Source organism: Enhydra lutris, unplaced genomic scaffold (genome assembly GCF_002288905.1).
Source record: "Enhydra lutris kenyoni isolate GAN:26980312 unplaced genomic scaffold, ASM228890v2 scaffoldscaffold60, whole genome shotgun sequence".
NCBI classification, from domain to species: Eukaryota; Metazoa; Chordata; class Mammalia; order Carnivora; family Mustelidae; genus Enhydra; species Enhydra lutris.
The window spans coordinates 4,512,137-4,528,478 of NW_019154144.1; the positions used below are offsets into that span (position 1 = coordinate 4,512,137).

The window sequence follows — 16,342 nt, forward strand, 5'->3', positions numbered from 1 at the left end:
TTGTGCCTTGAGAGCTGAGTGGGAAGAATTCATGGACAATGAAATTCCTCAGCACCAAGCTGGAGTCAAAAAGTCTTTGCCTTTATTGAACAGAGGACATTCAGCTTAACTGGTTTGATGACCTTCTTGGATTACAACCTTGTTTCGGAAAACAGGAGAAAGACAGCAGTTTTTTCAGTACTTAAGGTTTGGTTATAAAAATGTCTAGGCATTAAGTTTTCTTAAAAATAGCAAATACCTCAGGCTGTGTAATCTGCGTCACAGGCTTCAACGTCTTTATCTTTCAAAGCTTTGAAAGATATTCATGGCCAAGGTCCAAAAAACTACTCAATAAACATAATATAGTAGTCATCAAAGCGCCCAGTTCATTGGATATTAGTAACAGGTGAGGCAAGAAGAGACCCTAGGAGGGCAGGGAAAGGGGTTGGGAAATGATAGTGGCGAGGCTTTATGTTTAAAGATACTGATAAATAATTTGATAGTTTTGTGTGTGTAATGTACCTTATATTAAGCATAGTACATTAAACTGATAATAACCCAGAGATTTTTTTTTTTAAAAAGAGCTTTAAAATAAGTGGTTTTCCTGTCAAGAATTAGAAACTAAGTTAGATAGGTCTTTAAATATTTTGAAAACCCAGAACCAGATATACTGATCCATACTTAGGAATGGCCAAATTGTTTTTTTCTTAATACTCTGTCAGACTCTGATCACCTTTCCAACATACTCATACTTTCCTTAAAACCAAGTCTATGGTTATGATATGACAATACCAAAAAATGGAAGCCATAATTGAACACGGCTCAATTACAAATTTATATTATTCTAAACTACCCACCAGTTCTAGATTGCTTTTAGAAATTGAGAACAAATTATTACAAATGAAATGCAAGAAAATTACTTGTCATAACTCACACTTGTTTGGGAGTATATAGACTAGGTTTATTCCTTGGAGATGACTATATCTCACAGTCCTATAAAATATTCTTAATGAGGAAGGCAATCTGACTCTAAAGAAAATGCCACTTAGATTGTTAACTATATTCTTTGTTTCTTGGATACTCATAGTTTAGCAGATAGGAAGTCAAACGGATTAAAGACTCTGCCCTTTAACAGGTAGCAAAAGTGTAATTTCTTTAGGGCTACCGTTCTTTCAGATTACTCAGATGGTCTCCTCACGGTTTTACTCTGTTCACATATTATTCACAGTTACACATTAAAACCTTCAAGTAATAAAAGTTTTGACCTTGGTGTCCAAGACTGACAAAACCTAAACCAACTAATCAGAGAACCTAAACGATTACCGATTATATTTTTCAGTGACATGTTTCCCATTCAAGCTTCTTTTTAACTGGACCGCTGTGCATGTTGAATGGGTACAAGACGTGCAACCATTTATCAAGTTTGGGCAAGCAATGCTAATACTGCTGACGGTTCTGCTCTTGGAAGAGGGCCATGCTTTCCGTTGCATGCATTACACTGACCCTGTACTTTCTTTCCTTTCCTTTGTTTCCTGTGCCATGCTTGCTGTGTAGCAAATGGAATCTCTTGCAGTAAGTTAACTTTCTTTCATACTCTTTGTCCATTTTAGGCATGGACCCATAACAAATCTTATTTTTACTGTTACTATTATAGCTCTTAGCATGTTTTCCCCTTTGCGTTTCATTTTATTTTATTTGGTAGACTGAGACATGCAGTGAATTAGTAGCATTCTGGGCTGCTTTCGTCCCAAAGTAGAAACTCAAGTTGCTGTGAACTCTCATACTACCAGTGGGATTTTTTGAGTAATAACCCGCATTATCCAGCATGTAACAAAGGGCAGAGTTTTCATAGCTAGGTTTCACCCTAAATTTATGAAGGTAATGTTATTTTTAAACAATACTTTTTAAAATTTATCTGCAAGTTTCTAGCAGTTATCTTTTATATCAGATTTTAAAAGATTTCCATAAAGAAAGGTTTAAATGATCAAAAACCAAAATGCTTTACTAAAACAACCAAAGATCTAGTTTGAGCTAACTAATAAGTGTGGCTATTTCTTTAAACTTATGTTTGGTATCAGCATTGAGAGAGCAAATCAATCTAAATCTAAACCTAGAATTGTTATTTTCCCCCCAGGAGCCAGGGAAAGGACAAGAGAAAGAAAATTTCACTGAGCATAGCCTTAGCATGGACTTTGGTAACTTTTAACAATTAGGATCACGATTGTATTAATATGATCAATAGGGTATTCTTCCTAAAGCCTAAGTTTAAATTCTTGTAATTTCTCTCCCTAAACTGATTTGGGGGAACAATTCTGAGCTGAGTTCTTTATAGTCCATTAGCAAAAGAAAGGCCCTATTTATCCTTACTTAACAACATTTGAAAACTGAACAGTGACATGTTTCGTTGACGCCACATATTTAACCCACTTTCCCTGGTGACTGCTGAGCCGTGAAACATGAAATTCTATCTTGTGAAGGCTGCTCTTTTCTTTCACAGAATTCCCATCTACCACCTAGTTGCTAACTCATTCTTAGAGTGAAACAGGAGAAGTATAGAGCCAATTACAAGCAGATAGAGCTCAAAGAGTAGTATGATCGTTGGTGCTGGGACTATTCAAGATTAATTTTTCCTGCAAAGTATACATAAGCCATATAATGAAAACATTTTAAATTCGAGAGGTATCTATAGGGCTCAAGGGCCATTTTATATGATGCTTTTTTAATGTTTTTTCCATAGAAAGTTTTGAATGTTCCCTTAATTTCTCTTTTCTGTTAGCACTTGTAGCCCTTTTTTAACTCTGTAATTCAACAAATATTTACTGAGCACGGAGTAGAAGCGTTGATCGTACGGCTGACTGTCGTGTTTACACAGACTTTGAGATGAGTGTCTGCACTCGTGGCAGAATTATCACATGGAGTAACGTCCCAAACTGCTGAATTTATAAATTTGACACCTAGAATGCCTTTCGAATATATTTGTAATAATTGTTTTTGTTTTTAAAAACAATTTTAGCTTATACAAATTAAGACAACTGCAATTAAGATGACCACAGCTATAATTTGGAGGTATTTAATTGGCAAACATAATGAAAATTTGGTGATTCACTGAGTCCTTTTATAGCGACGCCTCCTAATTAGTCATCTTCCAAGCTATTCTCTCTTATACTGTGAATTTCTCGCTGATATTTATTGGCTGGATTTTGTTGTTCTGTGTCACCTGGAATAATAACAGCTAGTTATGTTTCCTTGATTTAAAAAAAAATGTTTTTCTCCACTGAGATTTCACTTGTTATATAAGAATGAGCCTTAATAACTGTTTCTTCCCATGCACGCTCTCTCTTTAGCAATTGGAACTGTGTCAGAGATTATACAAGCTGCACTTCCAGCTGCTGCTGCTTTTTCAGTCCTACTGTAAGCTCATCGGCCAGGTGCATGAAGTCAGCTCCATGCCAGAGGTGAGCCACACACCTCCCTACCCCAAGTTCTACCGTGAAAATCATTCCTTTCCTTTCGTTATCTCCCCCCATCCCTTTTATAACTGCCCAAGTGATTTCCTTCCCACAGAATTGATCTGCTTGAACACAAGACTTAAATATGCATTGTCTCATGTCCTATTCTCGTTTGGCCAGTGCCAGGACTACGTAAAGCAAGTGACTAGGCACAAAATTTAAGGACAGCCCTGAGAGTGAGTGCCTCCCTAATGCTATGATCCTGGCCCTGGTTCTGGACATTCTTATTTGAAAAAGTTCCTGTGTTACGGTTTTTCTTCTTTACAATGACCTTTTCATACTTGCCCGCACATTCAGATTGAAGGAAATATCTACGTGACAATTGATTCTCTTCAGTTGCCCTGTCCTGCTTCGCATTAGGAGGCTTTAATATTTCTCAAAGTAACAAACATACTACTTCCAAGTGAACCAAAATTTTCCTAGAAGTGAAGAAATACTACTGCAGCATAGTAAGTGAAATAATGGCAATGTACGCTGCATATTATGGAAGCACAAAGGTCAAGTATCTAATTCTGCTGGAGGCCAGGAGATTGAAATAGGAAAGCTTTCTGAAGGAAATCAAACCTGAGCTGTTTCTTAAAGTACGAGCTGGAGTTAGAGGAACTGAGGGCTAAGGAGAAATGTTCCATTAAGCAGCTGCAGCATGAGCATGGGGAAGGCAACTACAGGGACAGCTGTGGCTCAGTCAGTTAAAAGTCTGCTTTCAGCTCAGGCCATGATCCCAGGGTCCTGGGATTAAACCCTGTGTCAGGCAGGATTCCTGCTCAGTGGGAAGTCTGCTTCTCTCTCTCTCTCTCTCTCTCAAATAAATAATCTTTTTTAAAAAGGAAGGGGAAGCAACTTAATTTTTTAAGATTTTATTTATTTAAGAGAGAGTGAGTGAGCACGAGCCAGGGGAGAGGGAGGGGGAGAAAAGAAGACTCCTTCCTGAGCACAGGGCCCCATCCCAGGACATGGAACCTAAGGGTCATACACTTAACTGACTGAGCCACCCAGGCACCCCAAGTACAAGCAATTCAGTGTTGCTAGAATATGAAATGCAAACCAAAAAGGAGTGACAGAACCAGGCACAAGTGATAGTAAGGGTTAGATGACAGAAGATACTATGCCTGGAGTTATTTTAGTTTATGGCAGGGGTGTGGAGGGTGGATTTGATGACAGGTAGGCTGGAGACAGGAGACTAGTCCCTAGGCTTTTGAAATAGCACAGACAAGGATGAGGGTTTAAACCAGGACAGAAGGGCTAGGTATGGGGAGAGGACAGAAAATGAAAGATTAAGCACAAAAGATCTATGAAACTGATCAGGGGTTGGGGTGAGGAATGAAGGAGAAGGAAAAGTTGAGGGCAAGGCTCAGGTTCTATCTCTGATGAACCAGGTGACCCGTGGTGCCACAGCTGACACAGGGATAAAGGAAGACTGAGGCCACTATAGATTCCACATATAAGTGAAATCATATAGTATTTGTCTTTTTCCATCTGACTTACTTCACTTAGCATAATACCCTCTAGGACTGCCAATGTTGTCACAAAGGCAAGATCTCATTCATTTTATGGCTGTGTAGTTATCGTGTGTGTGTGTGTGTGTGTGTGTGTGTATATCACATCTAGCAGTGGACACTTGGGTTGCTTCCATATCTTGGCTATTGTAAATAATCCTGCAGTAAATAAAGGGGTGCATTTATCTCTTCAAAGTAGTGTTTTTTTTTCCCTTTGGGTAAAATACCCAGTAGTGGAATTACTAGATCATAGGGTAGTTATTTAATTTTTTGAGAAACTTCCATACTGTTTTTCACAGTAGCTACACCAATTTACATCCTTGTGAACAGTGCATAAGGGCTTCCTTTTTCCACATCCTTGACAACACTTGTTCTCTCTTAACTTTTTGATTCTAGCCATTCTCACTGGTATGAGGTGATCTTTCACTGTGATTTTGATTTGCATTTTCCCTGATGTTGAGCATCTTTTCACTGGAGTTTTGGCCATCTGTACATCTTTGGGAAAATGTCTATTCAGGTCCTCTGCCCATTTTTTTCATCAGATTTTATGAGTCTTTACGTATTTTGGAGATTCACCTTGATCAGATACATCATTTATAAATATCTTCTCCCATTTAATAGGTTGCTTTTTCATTTTTTTATGGTGTCCTTTGCTGTGCAAAAACTCTTTAGTTTTGGGGTGCCTGGGTGGCTCAGTCGATTAAACATCTGCCTTTGGCTCAGGTCATGATCCCGGGGCCCTGGGGTCAAGCCCCATGTCATGCTCCCTGCTGAGCAAGGAGCCTGCTTCTCCCTCTGCCACTCACCCTGTGCATGCTCTCTCTTGCCCTCACTCTTTGAAATAACATGTTAAAAAAAAACACAAAAAACTTTCTGGCTTCATGTAGTCCCATTTGTTTATTTTTGCTTTTGTCTGAAGAGACTTGTCCAAAAAAACATCGATAAGACCATTGCCCAAGAGTCTACTGCCTATATTTTCTTTTAGGTCTTACATGTAAATCTTTAAGCATTTCATTTTTGTACCTGGCATAAGAAAGTGGCCTAATTTTTCCAACACTATTTAGTGAAAAGATTTTTTTTTCTTCTCCATTATGTATTTGTTGCTTTGTCAATTAATTGTGTAGGTATGGGTTTATTTGTAGGCCTTCTGTTCTGTTCCAAGCATCTATGTATCCTTTTGTTCTAGTGCCATACTGTTTTTGAGGACTATTTTAGTTTTGCAGTATTGTTTGAATTCTGGGGTTAGGATACCTCCAGCTCTGTCATTCTCTCTCAAAATTGCTTTGGCTATTGGGGCTCTTCTGTGGTTCCACACAAATGTTGGGATTATTCCAGTTCTGTGAAAAATGCCGGGGGTATTTTGACAGGAATCACACTGAAGCTACAGATTGCTTTGAGTAGTACTGACATTTTTAAAATAGTAATTCTTCCAATTCATGAGTGTGGTATATCTTTCCATTTGTTTGTGTCCTCTTCAGTTTCTTTCATCAACAACTTAACAGTTATCAGAGTATAGATCTTTTACCTCCTCACCTTTATTTCTAGGTATTCTGTTCTTTTTGATGGAATTGTAAACAGGACATATTCTTAATGTCTGACAGTTTGCTATTAGTGTACAGAAATGTATAGATTTCTGTATATTGTTTGTATCCTGCAACTTTACTGAATTTCGTTTATTAGTTCTAATAGTTTTTTGGTGGAATCTTTGGAGTTTTCTATGTATAGGATCATGTCATCTGCAAATAGTGAGTTTATTGTCTTCCTTGCCAATATGGATGCTTTTTCTTTTTCTTGTCTGACTGCTGTGGCTAGGTCTTCCAGTTCTATGTTGAATAAAAGTGGCAAGAATGGCCATCCTTGGCTTGTTCTGATCTTAGAGAAAATGCTTTCAGCTTTTCCCTGTTGAGTATATTAGCTACAGAGATGTCATATGTGACTCCCATTATGTTAATGTATGTTTCTTCTATACCTAATTTGTTGACTTTTTTAATGAATGAATGCTGAATTTTTGTCAAATGTTTTTTAATCTATTGAGATTATCATAATTTCTTTCATGTTAGTATGGCTTGTCACATTGATATGTAGATATTGAACTTCCCTGCCTCCCTGAAATAAATCTCCTTGGTCATGATAAATGATCCTTTTAATATATTGTTGAACTCTGTTTGCAAATGTTTTGTTGACAGTTTTTACATTTATATCCATCAGGAATATTGGCCTTTAATCTTTTTTCTGTACTGTGCTTGTCTGATTTTGATATCTGGATCATATTGGCTTTGTACAACGAATTTGGAAGCATTCCATCCTCTACAATTTTTTGAATACTTTGAGAAGGCTAGGTCTTAAATATTTTTCACATGTTTGGTATGGAGTCACTCATGAAGCTATTTGGTTCTGGATTTTTTGTTGGAAGTTTTCATTTTTTATAATTTTTTTATTATGTTAGTCACCATACAGTACATCATTAGTTTTTGATGTAGTGTTCCATGATTCATTGTTTGTGTATAACACCCAGTGCTCCATGCAATCCTTGCCCTCATTTATACCCATCACCGGGCTCACCCATCCCCCACCCTCTCCCATCTAAAACCCTCAGTTTGATGTTGAGAATTTTTGAATTATTCAGTTTCATTACTAGTAATCAGTCTGTTCAGATTTTCTATTCCTGATTCAGTCTCGAAGACTGTTTCTAGGAATTTATCCACTTCTTTTATGTTGTCCAATTGTATAATTTTTCATAAAAGTCTATTAGAGTCCTTTGTATTTCTGTGCTGTCAGTTGTGACATCTCTTTCACTTCTGATTTTATTCATTCAATGAATGTCCTCCCTTCTTTTCATGATGAGTCTGGCTAAAGATTAATCAGTTCTTCTTTTTTTATTGTGTATTTTATGTACTTTGTTTCAAGTTTTTAAAATTCTAGTTAATATAAAGTGTAATATTGGTTTCAGGAGTAGAATTTAATGATTCATCACTTACATACAACACCCAGTGCTCATCACAAGTGCCCTCCTTAATGCCCATCACCCATTTAGCCTATTCCCCACTAATCTCCTTTCCATCAACCCTCAGTTTGTTCTCTATAGTTTGCCTCCTTTTTTCTTTCTCCCTTCCCCTATGTTTGTTTCTTAAATTCCACATGAATGAAATCATATAGTATTTGTCTTTCTCTGACTGAATTATTTTGCTTAACATAATGCATGTGAAAAGATGCTCAACATCACTCATCATCAGGGAAATACAGATCAAAACCATGATGAGAGGCGCACCTGGGTGGTTCAGTCAGCTGAGTATCTGACTCTCGGTTTTGGCTCAGGTCATGATCTCAGGGTCATGAGATCAAGCCCAGTGTCAGGCTCCACATTCAGTGGGGAATCTTCTTGAAATTCTCTCCCTCTGCCCCTTCCCCCACTCACACTCTCTCTCTAAAATAAATCTTAAAAAAACACACCATGATGAGATACTACCTCACACTAGTCAGAACAGCTAAAATTAACAACGCAAGAAACAATAGGTGTTGGAGAAGATGTGGAGAAAGGGAACACTCATATTGTTGGTGGGAATGTAGACTCTGGTATAGCCACTCTGGAAAACAGTATGAAGATTCCTCAAAAAATTAAAAATAGAACTACCTTATGAGCCAGCAATTATACTACTAGGTATTTACCCAAAGGATACAGAAATACTAATTCAAAGGGTCACATGCACGCTGATGTTTATAGCAGCATTATCAGCAATAGCCAAATTATGAAAAAGCCCAGGTGTCCATCAATTGATGAATGGATAAAAAAGAATGAAATCTTACCATTAGCAACACTGTGGATGGAGCTAGAGGGTATTATGCTAAGTTTTTATCTTTTCTGATAAACAACTCTTACCTTCATTGATCTTTTATATTTTTTATATTCTATTTCACTTATTCCTACTCTAGTCTTATTATTTCCTTCCTTCTACTAACCATGCTTTGTTCTTCCTTTTCTAGTTTCTTTATATGTAAGGTTAGATTGACATTTTTCTTGTTTCTGCAGGTAGGCCTGTATCACTATAAACTTTCCTCTTAGAAGTATCATTGCTGGGGCGCCTGGGTGGCTCAGTGGGTTAAAGCCTCTGCCTTCGGCTCAGGTCATGATCCCAGGGTCCTGGGATCGAGCCCCGTGTCGGGCTCTCTGCTTGGCGGGGAGCCTGCTTCCTCCTCTCTCTCTGCTTGCCTCTCTGCCTACTTGTGATTTCTATCAAAAAATAAAAAAAAAAAAGTATCATTGCTAAGTCCCATAGATTTTGAACCATGTGTTTCCATATTCATTTGTTTCAAGGTATTTTTTTTTTATTTTCTCTTGATTTCTTCCTTGATCCTTTGGCTTACTAGCATGTTCTTTATCTCTTGTTAGTCTTTGTTTCAAAGTCTATTTTATATGGCGTAAGTATTTCCATCCCAGCTTTTTTTTTTTTCCATTTCCATTTCCATTTGCACAGAATATTTTTTCCTTTCCTTCACTTTCAGTCTGTATGTGTCTTTAGGTCTGAACCAGGTCTGAACCTGTAGGCAACAAACAGGTGGGTCTTGTTTTTCTTTTTATCCTTTCATTCATCCTATATGTTCTGATTGGAGCATTTAGTCCATTTACATTCAAAGCGATATTTCTATAGTTCTTCTTTTTTTTTAATAAATTTACCTTCTTCAGTGTTAGTCTTGGCTTTCTATTTTTGTGTCTCTAATATGTTTGTGGTTACTATGAGGTTCATATATAACATTCTATGTATATGTATATAGCAGGATGTTTTAAGTTGATCACTTCAAACACATTCTAAAAGCAGTACATTTTTTTTAAATTTATTTATTTGATAGAGATCACAAGTAGGCAGAGAAGCAGACAGAGAGAGAGGAGGAAGCAGGCTCCCCGCTGAGCAGAGAGCCCGATACGGGGCTCGATCCCAGGACCCTGGGATCATGACCTGAGCTGAAGGCAGAGGCTTTAACCCACTGAGCCACCCAGGTGCCCCAAAAAGCAGTACATTTTAAATTCTACCCCATTTTATGTATATGACATTTTATTTTATTTTATTTATTTGGCAGGCAGAGAGGCAGGCAGAGAGAGAGGGAGGAGAGCAGAGAGCTCAGCAGAGAGCCCAAAGCGGGGCTCGATCCCAGGACCCTGGGATCATGACCTGAGCTGAAGGCAGAGGCTTAACCCACTGAGCCACCCAGGCACCCCTGTATATGACATATTTTAGATCTTTGTGTATCACCTAAATTTTGTAGATACAATCGATTTTACTATTTTTTCTTTTAGTCATCATTCTAGCTTTCTAAGTGATTGATCTACTACTATCTTTAGCATATGTTTACCAGTAAATTTTTTCCTTTCATAATTTCTCCTAGTAATGGACACTTCCTTGTTTAAAGAAGTGTCTTTAACATTTCTTGTAAGACTGCTTTAGTGGTGATAAACTAATTTTGTTTTTCTGGGAAATGCTCTCCTTCAATTTCGAATGCTACGCTAAGTAGGGTATTTGTGGTTGTAGACTTTTTCCCTTTCAACACTTTGTAGGCCAAAAGGGAGTGGCATGATATACTCAAAGTTTCTGCCTAGAAATCAGCTTATAGCCTTATGGGGCTTCCCTCTTATGTAACTAATTGCCTTCCTATTGGTGCATTTGACATTTTAAGTATCATGTGACCTCCTTTGGGTTCATCTTGTTAGAGGCTCTCTGTACTACCTGGATATCTCATTCTCCAGGTTAGGGAAATTGTCTGCTATTACATCTTTAAATAAGTTATCTGCCCCCTTTCTCTCTCTGTCCTCCTCCTGACCCCTAAAAATGTTAGTAAAACTGATGTTGTCTAAAGGTCCCAAACTTAACCTCATTTTTTAAAATTGTTTTTTTTGCTGTTCAGCATGGGTGTTCTCCATTACTCAGTCTTTCAGATCACTGAGCTATTCTTCTCCATCTCTAATTACCTTTAATTCCCCCGTTGTATTTGTCTTTTCAGTTATTGTATTCTCCGACTCTTATTGATTCTTGTTTATATTTTCTCTTTGTTGAAATTCTCATGAGTTCATCTACTCAGCTCTAGCGAATATCTTTATGACCTTCACTTTCAACTTTTATCTGTTTTGTTTAGTACTTTTTCTGAGGCTTTATCTTGTACTTTCATTTGTAACATATTCCCCTCTTCCCTCATTTTGTCTACCTCTGTTTCAATGTATTATGTCTTGAAAGTAGTGGCCCTATGTAAAAGGTGTCCTGTGGAGCCCTGTAGTGCATTCCCCCCGTCACCAGAACCAGGCACTCCAAGGGTGTCCCCTGTGTGGGGTATATGTGCCTTCCTTCTGTGACTGGGCCACGACTGCTTTAGGCACATTAGTGAGCAGGGCTGACCCCAGCTAGGCTGGCTGAGTTGCCTGTCTACAGCCGCTGCAGGCCTGCTGGTGGATGGGGTTAGCCCCTGGTGCATTCTGGGCAAAAGGCCCGTCCATCCTGCCTGGGGCAGCCTGCCCTATGTGGCAGGAGGGTCATCTGCCAGGACAGGGCAAGCAGGGCTAGCAAAGTAGATGGAGATTGTCAGAATTGGCTCCCACCAGTGTGAGGCCAGCCAGACTTAAGGAGAGGAAGAAAAAAGTTGGCTGCCAACACTCCCATTCCAACAGAAAGCTCCTACAGATGCATACCTATCTGAAATTTGCCTTAAAATTTAGTCCATAAATCCTATATAACCAAGGTACTTTTCACACTACTGCCTTTGTAATGAATCCTAAAGTGATTGATAGAATCTGCTGGCCCTTTAAAAACAGAGTCTCAGTTTACTATAGTCCTTCACTCTTCTGGAGCCTTGCTGATTTTCAAAACCAGGTGTTATAGGAGCTCATCTTCCCCATGCTGATCCCCAAGACAGGGGATTAATCCCCTCACTACTCAGGAAAGACCTCTGCACCTGTGATATCACTCTTCCTTATGGATCACCAAACCCAGGGTTTGGCTCTCTGCCCCTCCTACCCTTATCAATGTGGCTTTTCTTTGTATCTTTAGCTGTAGAAGATCTGTTCTGCTAATCTTGGAGTGGTCTTCAGAGGGAGTTGCATTATATGTGGTTGTAGCCTCTGTATCCATTAAAGGAGGTGAGATTAGGATCCTCCTTATCTGCCATCTTCCCAAGCTCCTCCTCTAATACCATACTTAAAAGGATTACCTCAGTAAATTTCAAACCTAGCATTGGAGTAGGTAGTTGTATGTAACAGTTACCTGTGTGAAGACAAATAATTCTGGAGGGCTTTGGTTCTATACATGGTCCAGTTAACTATCTGGGAATGAGTAAAGATGAAGATGTTGGGTAAATCAACTTTCCAAAGAAAACAGACATCACCAATTTACCTTACAAAGGCAAACAAATCTTTAAAGGCACATTAACTTTTTAAAAATGCTCTTGGGATGAAATTGCAAAATAGTTGACTTCCATAGTATTTTGGGGGGGGCACTAAAAAGTGACATAGGTTCTTTTTTTATGATTTATCTTTTGGTATCAGTAATTTTGAGGTAAAATACCTCTTAGCTCTGTAACGTGAATACTAACATTACCTTGAGATTTTTTCCTCTTAAATTTTATCTTTCATCTTTCCTATGGCATACAAATGAAAGTTATTTTTCAAACAAGATCCATGTTCGAGATTAGGTTTAGTAAGCATTTATGTGCCAAACTGTACTAAGCATTTTATATACATCATCTCATCTTTAAAGTTACCTGTGAGGTGGGTAATGTCTCCAGTCTCACAGATCAGAAAACTGAAGCACATAAAAGTCTATTTATTGGAGTATGGTCCCATAATACAGTGTAGAATTGGCATTTGAACCCAGCTCTACCCAAGCCTGTTATCTTATGCATTTTAACTATGGATATGCCCTTCTACTTAAACAGAAAACATTTTAAGGGAAATGTTAACCTCCCATCTAAGGAGAGTATCCCAGTGTTTGATACAGAAAGTTATGCAATATATATAACCCCTTACACATACCAGGTAGTAGTTCAATTTTAGTTTACCAATATATTTAGCTTATACTTAACCAGAAGCAGAGAAGTGAAAATTTTCTCTCTTGGGGATGCAAAATCTAGCCTGCAACTAAACATAATAAAAATAATCTTTTGAACAGCTGCTAAATATGTCCAGGGAACTGAGTGACTTAAAGAAAAACCTGAAGGAGGCCACTGCAGCCATTGCAGCTGACCCTCTCTATATAGAGGGTGCATGGTCTGAGCCAACCTTCACATCCACTGAAGCAGCCATCCAGTCCATGCTGGAGTGCCTGAAGAACAATGAACTTGGCAAGGCTTTACGGCAAATCAGGGAATGCAGGTAACTCTACTCTTTCTTTTAGAAACAGTGAAAGGAAATGCATGCCTAATAGTTACTTTGTCATGGCTGGGGACTGAATCACTACAGATGGGACATCTAGATATTTTATACACATCCTTCTCAAATCTTTCTCATTACCATGCCAGCTATATGATTTCAGAACTTACATGTTTAAAGTATAGGTGTTACTTCTGGTCTTCTATCATTCCTGTAATGTTGAAAGAGTTCAAACTCGGGTTGGGGTTGTTGGGGTATACTTTGAAAATTATTTAAATATGTCCTTTTCCCCCTGCATTTTGGTAGTATAGTCACAGTCACTGGAACCAGAATCCTATAGCAAATAAATATTTTATGATTATCAAATTCTGTTCTGATATTTAGAAGCTTTGGATATTTTCATCAGAACCAGTAACATTCCATAATCAGTTATGGTGATGTTTGCAAAACTCTGAATATACTAAAAACTACTGTGTTGTATGCTTCAGATGGTTGAATTGTATAGTAGTATGTGAGTTATACCTCAAAACACTCTTATACTACAGAGGCTCATAACCTCTCAACTTTGTAACCAATAATGCCTCTAATCTATGCTGTTTTTTGACTACAGAAGTCTGTGGCCCAATGACATCTTTGGAAGCAGTTCTGATGATGAGGTCCAGACACTACTGAATATTTATTTCCGCCATCAAACTCTGGGACAAACGGGTACTTATGCATTGGTGGGATCGAACCAGAGCCTGACTGAAATCTGCACTAAGCTGATGGAGCTGAACATGGAGATCCGGGACATGATTCGCAGGGCCCAGAGTTACCGAGTCCTCACTACTTTTCTTCCAGACTCCAGTGTTTCTGGCACTAGTCTCTGACAGGAGCTTCCCATCCCCCATGGGTTCCAAGCTGGGGGTGCTGTCATGCTGGGGTGACGTCATTCAGTGTCTTTTCAGCCTTCAGAAGGCTTGGTCAGACTGTTCTCCCTCTTGTTACCTGTAGGACTTTTTCTAAACAGGATGACAGAACTTCCAACGTGTAGCAATACTATCAGAACCAAGGTAGCATAGAATATTCTGGGACAGACTCCATCCGTTATGCTGTGTGGCACAATGGTGTTATTTTACTGAGCAGATGCAACTCACTACTGAAGAAAGTGACTTCCATTGCATACCAAAGCCGACTACACTGAACAATACCTTTCCTTTCTAGAAACAATTTTAGATTGGCAAAAGTGCAATGTTTTCTTCACTAAAATATTTTATATTCTAAAACTTGTACATTCTTTTATTTTTCCTTTTCTTTTGTTTTTTTTTCTTTTTTTTGGTGGGCCGAGGAAGGGGCAGGCAGAATGAAGCTGGCCACTGAAAACTGTTAGACGGTCAAAAGCTGACAGCCTGTTTATGTGAAAAGGGAATTGTAAATGGACAATTTAATATACACTGTAATTTGAATATGATTACTGTATCTAAAAGGAGCTGCTATGAAGTACCTTTCTTATGTTGCTAGGCTACTGTTTCTGAAAGCCCTGAATCTCTTTGCAGAAGTCTGTGATTAGGACCCTAGCACCAAATATGGTCCAGATAGACCTTTTTGTAAGGGTCTTGGCTGCTTTTTACTAGAAAGTTGCTTATATGAGCATATTTATACTACAAAAGGATGAGTGTTAATTTTAACCAACTTTGCCATTTTGTAGGAAAAAAAGTTAAAGAAATTCACATTATAAATTCCAAGTCTTTTCACCTGTCACGCATGCATATTTTAATATCCATTTGGATAGCCAGAAGTAGAATCATAAAGATAAACTGAGTTGTCACTTTGTTACTTAAGAAATGTCATATTTTATTTGTAACATATATGTAAAGGGCCATTCTTAAGTTTTCTCCTTCAGATTAATGCTGTCAAGTGTTAGCTGTGTGCATGTAAGCCAGTTGCACATCAGAAACATATTCAAAGTTGATCTATGTAACTTATTCACTCTGTAAATACAAAGTTTTTGTGATGTAATCTTGGTTGATAATCTATTCAGAACTTCCTTTAGACTAAAAAAAAAAAAAAAAAAAATACATATCGACCATGGATTTTATTTCTGGTTTAGAGATCGTTGCCTTCGACACACATTTACAGGTTTGCATGTGGGTTACCCCAAGGAGCACCACTCATATACATTCCATGATTGGCTTTCACTGGGGCTGAGCAGCAAGCACAGGGACCCTGTGAGGCAGGAACTATCTGTTACCACTTTGGAAGTGGACACTAAGTTAAGACTGTGACCTTCAACCAGCTCTCTCTAATCAACCAAAAAGAGAAATCAGAAGAGTGAGCTCTACTTGTCAGCATCTATCATCAGATTGTTATCCTTTAAATTGTGAGATAGACTCTAAGGAAAAGTATGAGTTTTAATTCTGTCACCATTGCTCATATATCTCCACCCCACATGAAAAACAGAGACACAGACACACACAACAATCTGTTACTGTCTTCCTACTCATATTTACTGAGACTAACAAATATAACTTGCTTCTCTAACATACAAAAACTAAATCTTAAGTAGTAATTTTCTAGAAGTAGCCTGTAACGGGGAGTATGAGCCAGGAATTTTTAAGTTCCCCAAGGTACAACTATTAACCAATTGTAATAACTTTCTTGAGATGGGGGAGGATTCAAGATGGTGGCATAGGAAGATCCTGAATGCACCTCATCCAATGTATACAAAAATCTATAATTACATTCAGAATAAATCCCACAGAAGGGGACCTAGAAACTGGATTAACAGAGCCTTCGCAAAAAAAGACAAAGTACTGAGACAGATAGAAGAGGCAGGGATACGGTCTCGCTAAAGAACACATACTACTGGCATAGAGTTCCATGATTAGGAGAGTTCTCAAAGTTATTAACTTAAAATAACTTAAAAGTTATTTCCCCTTAAAATCAAGATACTTGAGATCTTTATTAGGAACCCTAACCCTTACATCCTGCATAGGAGGGAAGAGTTCCCAAAACACATGACTATGAAAACTACA

General features: G+C 38.2%; 1 protein-coding gene across 1 annotated transcript in view; it reads left to right on the plus strand.

Moving 5' to 3' along the window:
• LOC111158548 (FRY microtubule binding protein) overlaps positions 1 to 15,352 on the plus strand; it is a 266,086-nt gene extending 250,734 nt beyond the window's left edge. The window contains exons 59-61 of the mRNA XM_022520645.1: positions 3,324 to 3,434; positions 13,129 to 13,331; positions 13,939 to 15,352. Of these exons, the coding sequence (XP_022376353.1) occupies positions 3,324 to 3,434; positions 13,129 to 13,331; positions 13,939 to 14,197 (573 nt within the window). The 3' untranslated portion in view covers positions 14,198 to 15,352. The remainder of the gene's footprint in view (positions 1 to 3,323; positions 3,435 to 13,128; positions 13,332 to 13,938) is intronic.
• Positions 15,353 to 16,342: the final 990 nt, after the last annotated feature.